The following is a 13860-nucleotide window of genomic DNA, read 5'->3' as shown; positions in this document are numbered from 1 at the left end:
GAATGTTCAGTGTTAAAGGCCTGTGCTCTTGGAGCTAACAGCGTAGCAAGGGGAGATAGTACTGTCCAATAGCCATGGGGCAGAATAGAGTATGGTAAGAGCATGAGGGGAAGGATTTGGTGCCTTGTGAGGTCGGGGGAAAGGAAAGCTTATTTGGGACTGGGAGAACTGGGGAAAAGTCTATAGGAGAGACAGCATTTGAGCCAGGCCTTGGAGAATTTAAAGGCTCTTAGGTGGAGATGGGGAATGGTGTGGACAGTTGTGTTCCTGCTGTGGTGTCTTCCATAAGAGCTCCTGGCTCACCTGGCCTCTTGTGAGGAAACTTGGTTGGGCCTTGGGCCTCATTCTTATGGGGCAGATTTTATTCTAAGTTCACCCTAGGGAATTATAAGGTATGAATGAAATCTATTGTGAATATGGGATTTTGAAAGGCAGCCACTGGCCAGCACCATGCCAGGTACGTAGAATGCCCTTAATAAACACTGCTTAATTGATTGATTGGACATAAACTTGCTCCTAGGAGGTAGACCTGGGATGGTAATTGGGCCCTGGAAACTGGATTTTCTGGCAGAGGAACAGCTCCTTTGGGGGCTAACTTGGGCCTGAGTGAGCAGGTCCTGGTCATAGGGAAGATTCTCCTCTTTAAAGATTACTCTTCACTTTCAGGTACTAAAATGCACGTGGGCCAGTATCTGAACTGCCTCATTAAAGAAGTGAAAGGCAATGGGGAGAGTGTCCATCTGTCCACTATACAGTCAGAGGTTTCGGCGGCCATTGCTACAGAAAAGCAGAACTGGACGCTGGATAACTTGTTACCAGGGCTGGTGGTTAAAGCTCAAGTGCAGAAGGTAAGCTACAGGACACCAACTAACCAAAACTGATTGAGGCCCCTTGTGGTATAGCTCAGTTGATGGGCTACTAGTCTTGGACAGTTCCCTTTCCTGGTTGAACTTTGCTGTTCCTAAGCACTTTCTGTAGTTGCATAGCAAAGTTCATCTACCCCCCCCCCCCATGCTCCCATTAGACTGGGAGCTCTCTTAAAGTAGAATGGAGTCTTCCTTATCTGAACAGGAGCCTCCCAGAGCATCTTCCCCATTGGATCTTGGTAATGGGTAGAGCTTACAGTCCAAAGAAAGGACCAGCATTTGGGTGTTCGTGCTAGCATTCTTACCCTTCCAGGAGTGAAGGTGCAACCAGGGGGGGCAAGTCATTTAACCTTTGGGCCTCAGTTTCCTTGTCTGTGAAATGAGATGATTGGATTTGATAACCTTGTAGGGGATTTTTGGCTCTAAGTGTACAAAACTCTAAAGTAGGAGAGAAACCTGCTGTCATGGCAGAATGTGAGTCCTCAGATCTTAGAGCAGTGGTTCTTAACCTGTAGTCTGTGACCTTGGTAATGGTGTTTTAAAAAAATACTTTGATGACTTTATTTCAATATAATTGGTTACTTTTCTGGCCTTATATGTTTTATTTTATTCATTTAAAAACATTCTGAACAGGGGCTTCACTGGATTCTCCAAAGGGTCGATGACACAAAAAAGTTGAAAAACTTTTAAGAAGGGATTGGCCTCTTCTTGAGAATATTCTTCTCCCACTCCAAGTTAATAGCTTTTATTTATTCTCTTTTTAAAAAAAAATAGCAGAATTATTTCCCTGTGTTTCCCACTCCCTACTGAATTGTTCCTTGTAACAAAGTAAAAATTGAGTAAGTAAGGCTAACACTGTATGCATGTTCTGCACCTGTAATCTCCTGCCCCTACTGACAGAGGAGAGAGGTATATTTCATTGTATTCATCTGAGTTTGGTGGTGTTCCAGTGTTAGTTCTGTTTAGGTTACTGTAACCTTTGTGAATGTTTTCTTGGTTCTATTGCCTTTGCTTTATGTCAGTTTCATGTAAGTCTTCCCATAAATGCTCTGGATTTCTTACATTCATTATAAAGTGTACCACCATTCCCTTAAATTTATAGAGTATTTCATCCATTCCCTAATTAACACCGTTTTTAAAAATAGGTTTTTTGCTACCACAGAGAGTATTGCTATGAATATTTTTTTCACATATGAGAACTTTGTGTAATTGACTGCCTTTATATCCAGCTGTGGGATGGTTGGGTCAGAGAGTTTGAACTCATTAAATGAGATTTTTCTTGTATAAATTCATATTGTCTTCTGGAATGGTTGGACTACTTCACACCTCCACTGACCAGATACTGGTGTGCCTGTTTTCGCGTAGTTCCTCCACCATTGACTCTCGCTGTCTTTTATCACTTTGGCGGATTGATGAGGTCCCTTTAAGCTTGCTGTTCCTTTTCTTTCCAGGTGACCCCTCATGGTCTCACCCTGAGCTTCTTCAACTCCTTCACTGGACTGGTTGACTTTATGCACCTGGATTCCAAAAAGACAGGCCATTACTTCCAAACCCAAATGGTAAGAATGACCAGACTCTGTCCCCAGCTGCCTTCGGCCCTCCTCATTCCTGCACTGGGGTGAGGCAGCCAGAGGCTCCTGACACTTAAGTCAGCTCCTCAGGAGTGACGCACCGAATAGGGAAAGGCGACCAGGTCTGGGACTTTCCCTGTGATCTGTTACTATTCTTTCCTTGCTGTTATCCCGGTGAATTTAAAGAAGGAAGAGCCATTATAAAAGTTAATGATGGTATTGGATTATATTTTACATATGATTGTGTCATTTATCCTCACAATAACAATGTGAAGTAGGCGCCATTATTATCCTCATTAAGGAAACTGGGACTGAGCAAGGTTAAGTGCCTTGCCCAGGGTCACACAGCTATTTGAACTCAGATCTTCCTGATTCCAAGTCCTGGGATCTCTCCCATGCTACCTGCCTGCCTCAGTTTTCTTTGTACTCCTTTCATCATGGAGTGATTTGTTTTGGACTCAGAAATTTTGGAGGTTTGAATTATATATAAACTCTTAAGCATTTTAGAAGGAAGCCAGACTTTGCGAATCTTCTCTCATTGTGGCAATTGTAGTCAGGGCCAAATGTAACGTTGTTGTTGCCAATTATAGTAATAGCTCACATTTATGGTATATTTTACAGTTTACAGAGTGCGCTAGAAGGAGACCTAGTTAATGAATGCATTAATTGTTCTCCCCCCTTGTGGACCTTGGGTCCTGAATGTGCTACCTCTGTGAGGTTAACCAGTGTCCAGGGCAGCAACACCACCCTTTTGATATGTAGGGAGTCACTAGTGTGATTGTGGTGTTCCTGAGCTGTAGATATTAATGCCAGTTACCGTCTCAAAGCCTTGATTGAACATCTCGTCATACTTCGACAGCGGTTCAGTCTGTTGTGCTTCCCGACATCTTGGAGCTGATGTGGTGACACAGCCCTGATGTGGATGGGTCAGTCAAGGCCGTGCAGGCCGAGTAAACGCTCTATGGCATGGTGCAGGTGGTTGATATGTTTCTGTTACGCATAGGGACATTGAGAGTTTGGGTCTCTGGAAGGTCTGGTCTAGGAACCTTGATTTGCCATGCCTCCTTTCTTATTTAATGCATCTTTCCCCTTGCTCCTCCTCACAGGTGAGGGCCTGTATCCTCTCAGTTCATCCACGTACCAAGTCTGTGCGACTAACATTGCACTCTTCCTTCCTGCAAGCTGGCCGTCCCATCACTCGTCTCTGCCACCACCTCATTGGAGCCGTATTGAATGATGTTCCTGTCCAGGGCTTCTTTGCAAAGGCTGGTGCCACCTTCAGGCTGAAGGATGGGTCTCTGGCCTATGCCAGGGTGAGGAGGGCGGGCATGGGCTCGTTGTCACTTAGAAGGGTGGGCAGGACACCTGGGCTCTTCGCTGCTTCCTCTCATACCTGTGTGGAATTGTCTTGCTCTACTTCAGGAAGTCCACAGAAGATGTTGGTTGGGTGGTCCTTGAATCTGCTGCTTTTCTAGAGTGGTATTAGTTTGCTTTGATTGATTGGATTTGCTTGGGTTTCCACATGCACGTACTTTTCTTTAAAATTGGTACCTGTTAGCTATGTATTGATATAGCATGTTATCTCGGAAGCTGCCTAGAGTCCGAGAAGGGTTTAAAAGTTACCTGCCCCAGCGCATGAGGCCGCTTTCCAAAAACCGCATCTCGCCTCTATTTGAGTAACTCTTGGGATAGGGAATTCACTACTTAGTGAAGTAGCCCATTCTAGTGCTTTTAGGAAGTTACTAATTGCACATGGTTCTGTGTGAGCAAGCATTTGCTACCCTGTGACCTCTGGCCACTGGTCAAAAATACTGAGTTAATGCCATTCATGTTTGTTTTTTTTTTTAAGAGAGCACTTCTATGACAAGTAAGTACTCTCAGACATAGGGGAGTATGAGAGGCCATTGCCCCAGTCTTTTTCTGATTTGGTTGTCCTGATGATAAAGTATAGAAAGAACAAAGAGGAATGCAGGATGTGTTTGGGAGGTTTCTCTTGTGAGAAGTGCTTTTTTGTTGGACTGCTGGGTATGTTTTCATCGTCTTACGAAGAGTGATCTGGAGGGGGATACATCCCGTTCACTAGTTTCTCTTTCTGCCTTAGGAGTGTTCCCAAGTGTTCTGTCGTTTTGTGCCTATGCACACATTTAATGAAATCATCACATTGGAATTCTCATTCTCTCTTGGCTCAGTTACTATCTGTTACATGGGCGCACACTGGGAATTCCTTCTCAGAAGCACGATGCTTGGCTGGCGTCTTGTAAGGCTGCCCGTCACTCCTAATTGTCATCCGTTTGTCAACATTGAGGCCCAGCCAGCCTTGAAACGGTTTCAGCCTAGTTCAGCCACCCCAGCCTCCCCTCCTCACAATCTGTTGTCACTCTAGTGCCATTTAATGTGGGGGAGGCATGCAAACAGACTGGCAAAAAGCTCATTTGATGGTTTCCTATGAGTGTACCAAGTGTCCCCAGAGCACTCTGAAATTTGTCTGCTGTGTTTCTGGATCAGCTGGGTATCTCGCAGACTGCTGTAATAACTGTACTTTACCTGTAGATCATGCACCTCTCCCAGACTGAGAAGTCCTTTAAGCCAGAGAATTTCAAGCCTGGAAATATGCACAAGTGTCGGGTTATTGATTTCAGCCCAATGGATAATCTGGCGTTGTTGTCTCTGAAAACGTAAGTGAGTGAGTGTGTGTGTGTGTGTGTGCGCGTGCGCAAGTGGGAGAGAGAGAGAGAGAGTATTGCGAGAGTGTGTGCCAGAGCATGTGTGTCCACAAGGATACAACATGTACCATAGCAGGAGACCATCATGAATGTCACCTTCCATACAAACTGTTTGATGTGGGTTTCCCTTCTTGTCAGTATAGGAACCATTGTTCATCGTCCACATCACCCTCTGCTGCTGTTTGATTCTGTCTTTTTTTTCCTGTTTGTCCCAGGAGCATCATCACAGCTCCGTTCCTGAGATATCATGACCTCCAGCCAGGGCAGATAGTCAAGGTGAGGCCCTCCACTGGGGTAGTCTAGCCAGCAGAGGCAGCCCCCACGCTCAGAGGGGCATCCAGGTTCCTCCAGCTCAACTCTCATGTGGTCACTCTTCCCAAAGTTGCCTGCCACCAGCATCACGGTTAGCTTTCATCACCTCACATGTGGCTAAGTCAGAGGGACTATACCCTAAAAAACTTTAAGTATGAGTGTTAGGCTGAGTCACAGCATCCTCATGGTTCAGTTTGTTACAGCTTGTTAATTGAGACCGGGGTGAGGGGGAGGTGTGGGGGAATGGAAGTGTCAGCTACAAGGCTGTATTCATACTTGTGGGCAACTCACACTGACCTATCAGGCTCTCCTTTAATCTGGGAGGAGACATGTGGTCCTTATCTCCACCTTGGAGTCTTGGAGTCTAAAACCTTGGAGTCTAAAAGTCGCAGGAAGCACACACACGCCAGAGACCTGTATAATGTGTAAAGAAACAGTGCAAATGAGGAAGTTCTGTGCTGTGCGCATGGTGCTTGCCCCTGGGGTATGGAGTGATTGTGAAATCATGGTTAAAGCTTTCTGTCACAGATGGCTTCTTAAGGATGTGGGGCCCTACTTGGTGGTAATGGGGAAAGGGAAGACCTGTTTGGAGTCCTTGTGGTGACTGTTTCTGTTCTTCCCCCCAGGGCAAAGTGTTTGCACTAAGATCCTATGGGATGATTGTGAAGGTGACCGAGCAAATCAAAGGACTTGTGCCCACTTTGCATTTGGCTGATGTCCAGATCCGGCATCCTGAAAAGAAGTATCATGTCAAAGATGAGGTCAAGTGCCGGGTGAGACTTGCTGAGCCAAGGTGGCTTTCTGTTGGCGGGTATTAGCAGGGCCCAGGTAACCAGTGGGCAGATAGTGGGTATTTAGAATTTTAGCCCTCCACTGGATGCTGGCCATTTATATACAAAAGTAACACAAGGCAGAAAAGAAACCTGTTCAACAGTGAGTGTTTCTGGAGGGCTGCTCTGGGATGGCTTCCTGGAAGAGGTGTTTTGAGTAGAAGCTGTTGCAGCGTAGACTTTCATCCAACAGGCAGTTGGGCTGAGAATCCCTCCCTAGGAAGGGTGCAGATAGGCTCTAGGGGAATAATTGGGGTCAGGAGAAATGGGACCAGTTCTCTGTGGTCTTCACCATGCCATCATGGCCCTCCTTTTGCTGATTGCTAACCACGCTGCCTTCCCAGGTTCTGATATGTGACCCCGAGAACAAGAAACTGCTAATGACCTTGAAGAAGACCCTGGTGGAATCGAGCCTCCCGGCTCTCACAAGCTACAGGGAAGCCAAGCCCGAGCTACAGACACATGGTTTCATCAGCAGCATCAAGGACTTCGGTTGTATTGTCAAGTTCTACAATGATGTGAGGGGACTGGTACAGCGGAAGGAGCTGGGTGCCCAGCCCATCTCAGCCCCCGAGGAAGCCTTCTACGTGGGACAGGTGAGCTCCCCGCAGAGGCAGTGATGTCTGAAGGACAGGGAGACATGGCGGCCCCTTGGACCGGAGCAGTACTCTCTGCAGCTCCAGTCCGTCCTGGTCAGGGGAATACCGAGGAGGGATTAGATGAAGTAAGAGGCTTCTGGGGGAGCTGAGCTTTGAAGGAGGGGTAGCAGTCTAGAAGTAGCAAGAAGTGTTTCAGGGAGCATGCGAGAAGGAGCTCTCAGTACTGGACAGGGTGCAGACAGGGATGCAGGGTCTTCAAGAGGCCATGAGGTGGCACAGTGGATAGGATGCTGGACCTGGAATTGTGAGGACCTGAGTTCAAATCCAGTGTTGGCGGTATGACCCTGGGCAAGTCACTTAATTACTGTCTGCCTCGGTTTCTTCAGCTGTAAAATAAGGCTAATAATAGCACCTTCATTCCAGGGGTTGCTGCAAGGATCAACTGAGATAGTTCTTGTAAAGCATTAAATACAGTGCCACACAGATATCAGGTGTTTAATAAATGCCTGACTTAAAAATAAATAAAGGAGAAAACCAGACTTTGGGATGCAGAATAAGGCACATATTTTTTGAAAGAGCCAGCTTATTTTGTTTGACCTTGTTTTTCCTTTCCTGATGTTGGGGATTGGGGCAGGGTGGGGGTGGGGTGGGAAGAGAGGGTAGAAGGGCAAGTGAGGATAAGGATGGGGTGGCAAAAAAAAAATGAAGAAGAGGTCATTGAGACTTTTCTTTTAATGGAGGAAAGTATGGAGGGGAGATCAGATCAACAGTTTTGAAAGCTACACATTGATCTTATTATAGATTTAAAAATGAAATCTAGCAGTATAGAACAGACCTGCTGTCTCGTGTACAGTCTTTTTTTTTTTTTGTTCTGTCACGTGTATGCCAATGCCCATGCTGTTTGGTATGTACGTTCAGGCATTTTGATTTTACTTCTGAAAAAGAGGGTTTCCATGAGTGTAAGAAGGTGGAAAGAATGATAGTGCTCGGATGAAGGAAACTTTATTGACAATAGAGCAGGAGTTCCAGAGGCATAACAGAAAGAGGGAAGAGGAGATAGGAACCTGGGAGTGAGGAGGGCTGAGCAGCATAGAGATAACACATCAGCAGGTTGTGGGCAAGATCTAGCCTCTAAGGGGCCTGAACTCTAGAGGAGATTGGCCCTCCTGGGTCCAGGAAAGGGCAAGGGAGTAGTGAGTATTCAGTCAGGTGTCTGAGTGGCCATGGGGTCCTGCCATTGATGTAGATAATTCTGTGACCCAGGCCAGAAGAGGCTCTAGCTTTATATTCTCTTGGAAGGGCTGGAGCTGGAGTCCCAGCTGGGTCCAGGGAAGAAATAGATGCTGAGGGAGGAGCCAGTTCCCACCCTCATGGTCACTGGGTGGTAATTGAAGGCTGAAGCTTTGCTAAGGTGACAACTGGGCGCAAGAAAGAATGAGTGTCCTCTTTACCCCGAGGGTCCCTGGAACTCACCATTATATCAGGATGATTGCTGTGACACAAGTGAGAGCAGGCTAGGTCAGGTTAATTTGTACCCTTTCCTGTCTGGCTGCCTTGTGACAGTTCTGTCTGGGTCATTTCTCCCTCCCTTCCTGATCTCCATCTCATCCGGAATCCTGAGGGTTCTCAAGGAATGGCATCGGAAACTAAACCTGTATGGTCTTCCTTTGTGGGGTAATGGAAGGAACCTGCCCTCTCTTGTGGGTACACACCCCAGGAGTTGGTCAGCCAACATTTGCTGATCTCTTACCAGGTAGTGAAGGTCACAGTGTTGAAAAGTGAGCCGGAGCAGGAGAGGATGCTCTTGTCCTTCAAGCTATCCAATGACAAAAAGATGGAAGGCCCAGCCCAGAGTCAGAAGAAAGCTACAGTCCAGATTGGGCAGGTACTTGGATTTTCAAGCTCATCTTACTTTGTTTACTATGGTAGAGAAATCTGAGGTATGGGGATGGGAAAGGACTTGTCCAAAGTCATCCGCCCACTTATTACTAAAACCAGGTCCAAATCTACACTTTCTGATTTCCAGTCCAGGGTTTTTATGCCAGAGGCTTTGTAAAGTCAACCAAGTCTGTCCTCTTGATTCTCCAAGAAACGTACCAGACGAGACCTTAGTATATTCTGGCTTTGTTTTTTCCTAGCATTTTAGTATTCTATGCTATACAAAGCTAGGTTAAAAACACTTAACGTTTAAACTGGAGAAGAGAAGGCTTGGGACAAAATTGCCATCTTGAAATTTTTTTACTTTCTTAGGGAAAACTACTTCTCTGTGGGACTAGAGGCATGAACTAGGAACACTGGGTGGAAACGTCAGGGAGTCAGATTTTTGGCCTCAGTTATAAGCAGTGACTTCCAAATGGACCATCAGAGATGTTCAGACAAAGCCACACAGAAAGACCACTGGTCTGATAGTCATCAAATGTGTGTTCTAGATTCAGATTTGCCACTGACTAGCCATGGGTCATTGGGCCAGTCGCTTAACCCTTAACAGAATAAGGAGATTGGACTCTTTAGATGCTTTCAGAGATCTCTTTCATCTTTATAGTTTTGTGATTCTTTGATTCAAAGGCTGGAAGGATATGTTTTGTATGATGTAGAAGGGAATTCATGCATTGGGAAGGGGTTTGAACTCTTTTTAAAATTTAATAGTATTTTATTTTTTCCAATTACATATAGGCAGTTTTCAACATTCATTTTTTGAAAGATTCTGAGTTCCAAAATTTTTTCCCTCCCTCGCGCCTGTCCTTCCTCCCCAGTCTGATATGGGTTATACATGTGCAATTGTGTAAAACATTTTGGACTCATTTTCTAAAATGGCTTCCAGCACTGAAATTTGGTGAACATTTTCTCCTTTTCTCCCCCTTAACTGGTTCTGAGACCATGTTGGCTTATATATCCTGTGGTATCACCAGAAACTTCATAGAAGAGGGTAGGGAGAGTGGGGTTGGACAGCTAAAGAGTTTAATTCTTTCTGGTTGGCACCCATTGGGATTTTGGATGGTAGGGTTTTTTTTCCCCCAAATTCATCATTTTCTATTTTCTTTTCTTTTTTCTTTGAGTCCCACCTTCTCTTCTTCCCTCTGTCATCCCTTGAGAAGGCAAAGCAATATGATATCAGTTATGCATGTGAAATCATGCAAACCATGTTTCTATATTGGCCATTTTTTTAAAGCAAGAAAAATAAAGTAAGAAAATTATACTTTGGTTTGTACCTAGAGTTCATTATTTTTCTCTCTCCGGAAGTGGATAGCATTTTTTCATCCTGAGGCCTTTGGAATTGTCTCGGATCATTGTGTTGATCAGAGCAGCCAGATCTTTCACAGTTGATCATTGTTACAACATTGCTATTACTATGCACAATGATCTCTCACTTCATTTTGAATTAATTCGTCTATGTCTTGCCATGTTTTTCTAAAACCACCCCCTCATCCTTTCTTACGGCACAGTAGTATTCCATCACAATCATTTACCACAAGTTGTTCAGCCGTTCCCCAGTTGGTGGACATCCCTTCAATTTCCAATTCTTTGCCACCACAAAAAGCTGCTTTAAATATTTTTGTACAGATAGGTCTTTTTCATTTTTCTTTGATCTCGTTGGGACACAGACCTAGCTGTGGTATTGTTGGGTCAAAGGTTATACACAGTGTTATACCCCTTTGGGCCTACTTCCAGCTCAGGGCCGTGGCCAGTCTTTGCTCAAGAAAAGCGTTCATTTCTATTTCTCTCTTCCACTCTTAGTTAGTAGATGTGAAGGTGAAGAAGAAGACTGAGAAAGGATTAGAGGTGTCCATCCTACCCAACAACATCCATGCCTTGCTTCCTGCAACACATCTGTCAGACAATGTCACCAACAGTCAGCTCCTCTGCTACTGGCTCCAGGAAGGTGACATCCTCCACAAGGTCTTGTGTTTGAGCCACAGTGATGGTCATATTGTATCCTTTCCTGTTGTCTGTGAGGGGTGAAAGCCTTGGGCCTCCTAGATAGAGAAACCATTGATCAGACCCAAGTTATGGGCTTCATTTGGGTCAGTCATGATTGTGAACTCTGGGTTCATGTGCATAGCACCTGATGAAGGCTAGGCTTAAAAAAAATCCAAAACCCAGTTTCGTCCTTTTAGTCCATGAGGCTCTGGGTCTGATGGGAAAGGCCAAGTGAGTGTTTTAGGCAGAGGCTGGTATGCTGAGCTAAATGAGTTGAAGGCACTGGATGGGAGAGTATTGGGAGGAGTTTGAATGTCTTTGGGACATATGTGAATGCTTGGGGTGTGTGTGTGTGTGTGTGTGTGTGTGTGTGTGTGTGTGTGTGTGTGTGTGAGAGAGAGAGAGAGAGAGAGAGAGAGAGAGAGAGAGAGAGAGAGAGAGAGATAGGAAGCACTAAGCTGGACATTTCCCATAGCAGCCCTATTCTGCCTTAATTTTGGAGCTGCTTTTCAATATAAATTGTTCTTCAGTCAGTTCTTGGTTCCATAAAATTTTCCTGGCTTTGGTCCTAATTTGGGTCATTGGGAAATCATAATATGAAGCCTGATCTTCAGAATAAAACAAACTGAGGAATAAGGCAGTGGTAGGATGGTTTTGGGTGGAAAAGAATTTGGGGCAGGGGTGGGGAACCTACCTTGAGGCCACCTGTGGCCCTCTAGGTCCTCAAGTGCAGTCCTTGAATCCAAACTTCACAGAACAGATCTCCTTAATAAAAGGATTTCTTCTGTAAAACTTGAACTCGGTCTAAAGGCTGCACCCCAGGACTTAGTGTGGCCTCAAAGCCGCAGGTTCCCCACCCCTGATTTGGGGGAACAATAGGATGGAGTAGACTAAGCTGAGAACATAAGGGAACTTCTTGTGCCCCTTCCAGCAGCCATTTTACAGAGATGTTTGGCTCTTGTTGGGTCACTTATGGGCCAGTGGTTTGGGTTCTGATGGGGAGGCAGTGGAAGGGAGGGGAAGGCAGAGGACATTAGAAGAGTTTGGCCTTTTTTTCGTTTTGTCTTTTCTGCTATGCTCCTTGATGTGTTGGCCCTAGGTCCTGTGCAGGAAACCCGCCCTGATCTCTGCTGTGGAGAGTGGCCAGGATCCCAAGGTCTTTTCTGAATTCCAGCCTGGGATGCTGCTTACTGGTTTTGTGAAAAGTGTCAAGGCCTATGGTGTCTTTGTCCAGTTCCCATCGGGCCTCACTGGATTGGCTCCCAAGTCAGTAAGTCTGCTTCTCCCCCCTGGGATTCTTTCCATCTAAGAAACTCTTTGAAGAATGAGATCAGGCAGGAAACTGAAGGAAGAAGAGAGATAGCCCCATGGGGGACTGAACTTCCCCCGAGTGAAAGTGGCTGGCTTTGGTTTACATTTCCAGGAAGTTCAGCCGTGAGGGGCTAGGTGTGTTATATGTGGATTGCTGCCTGCCTTGTGGGGCCGTCATGGGGAAAACGTGTGTAATGTGAAGATAGCTCAATGTGAGCTGTTCTAGAGGAGAGCAGAAGAGAGGGTGTAGTGGATACAGAATCACAAAGACCTGTGTTCAGATTCTGCCCCTGACACTGACTGGCTAATTGACCTTGGGCACATTAATTACTTAAACACTCTGAGCTAGAGTAACTCTCTAGGGCTGTAGTCTATAGACCTTGGCAGGAGGCCCGCTTATATCAGTGATACCACAGTCCTTGACATGAAGAATAACTTTCCCCAAAAAGGTCAGCAGTCAGGACCAGGCTTCCTAGTATTTGGGAATTTGTGCAGTGTCAGGTTACAAGTTCAGCTTGAAGTTATTACGTCCTTTCCTTTCTCCTTTGTCATCTTTGTTTTAAACAAACAATATAGTGAGTGGCCTTCTTCATCTGTCATTTCTCTTTGATCTTTGGGGGCATTGTGTGATACTCTGGGGGCTCCCCCACGGAGTACAGCTGCCTTTTTCATGTTTTGAACTAAGATCTATTTGTATTCCCTGAAGACCGAGCAATTGGAAGCCAGACCTAGATGGCATGCCTGATGATAGGGGACATACCCGTGGTGGTAGAGAGGCAGTGGATAATGTATGTATGGGTAATGGGGAGAGAGCTGCAGTGGGCACTGGAGGTAGAGCCTGCTTTATCCTTCCTACCAGCATCTTGATAGGGGTTTAATAGGATAAATCTTCCATTCCCATGCTGTTAAGAAGAGCATTCAGTAATTATTAAAATTTTCTTTATTGATGGTCCCTTTCAAAAAAGAATACTGACACTTCTCATTGACTCTTTCCTTCCCCATTAGTCCCTCCTCCCTCCCAACGCACCTCCCGTAATAAATCATAAACCCAGTCAAACAAAAAACATCAGTACGTTGGCCATATTTGAATATATATGCCCCATTCTGAACCTTTAGTCCACCACCTTCCAGTCCCACTTGGAGGCAGGCGGCATCCCTCACCCTCAGTCTTTCTGAAGTCATGGTTGTTCCCTGCGTTGATCAGAGTTGTGAAGTTAAGTAACATTTAGAGCTGAAGAGGACCATCCAGACTCCACCTCCACCTCCACATCCTGTTTGGTCCCTGAGGTGGTGATAACAGAGACTTTGATGCTCTCTTTCTCTAGGTCTTGAGTGACAAGTTTGTAACCACAGTCAGTGACCACTTTGTTGAGGGACAGACAGTGGTCGCAATGGTGACCAACGTGGATGAGGAGAAAGAGCGGATGCTGCTCTCCCTGCGTCTGTCGGATGTCAGCCAGGAGGACACGGCTGTTAGCTCCCTCACCCTCCTAAGCCAGTGCTTGGAGGAGCTGCAAGGTGTTCGAAGCCTCATGAGCAGCCGAGGTATGGGCAGGCACACCTGCCTACTGGGGTATTGCTGGGGAGGGGCCTCTTCATCCACATTAATTCTCTCTAATAAGGCTGCGGCCTTCCATGTTGCATGGATATTTGGAGGGAGGTGGGATGGGGGGATGGTGAGAAGGGTAGTTTCCAAGCCCTAAGGCAAAAATGATGCCTGCACCCCCTGT

At 45.8% G+C, this 13860-nt stretch overlaps 1 protein-coding gene across 1 annotated transcript in view; it reads left to right on the top strand.

Annotated features, from left to right (window-relative positions):
• The window catches only part of PDCD11 (programmed cell death 11), a 40960-nt gene that overhangs the window by 5683 nt on the left and 21417 nt on the right, over positions 1-13860 (top strand). Inside the window, exons 7-17 of the mRNA XM_036735965.1 lie at positions 667-848; positions 2318-2425; positions 3544-3750; positions 4988-5112; positions 5376-5436; positions 6099-6245; positions 6647-6898; positions 8655-8786; positions 10637-10831; positions 11919-12089; positions 13456-13675. Coding sequence (XP_036591860.1) covers positions 667-848; positions 2318-2425; positions 3544-3750; positions 4988-5112; positions 5376-5436; positions 6099-6245; positions 6647-6898; positions 8655-8786; positions 10637-10831; positions 11919-12089; positions 13456-13675 — 1800 coding nt within the window. The remainder of the gene's footprint in view (positions 1-666; positions 849-2317; positions 2426-3543; positions 3751-4987; positions 5113-5375; positions 5437-6098; positions 6246-6646; positions 6899-8654; positions 8787-10636; positions 10832-11918; positions 12090-13455; positions 13676-13860) is intronic.

Source organism: Trichosurus vulpecula, chromosome 8 (assembly GCF_011100635.1).
Source record: "Trichosurus vulpecula isolate mTriVul1 chromosome 8, mTriVul1.pri, whole genome shotgun sequence".
Lineage (NCBI taxonomy): Eukaryota > Metazoa > Chordata > Mammalia > Diprotodontia > Phalangeridae > Trichosurus > Trichosurus vulpecula.
The sequence above is the reverse complement of the archived record's forward strand: the minus strand, read 5'-3'. Positions and strand labels throughout refer to the sequence as shown.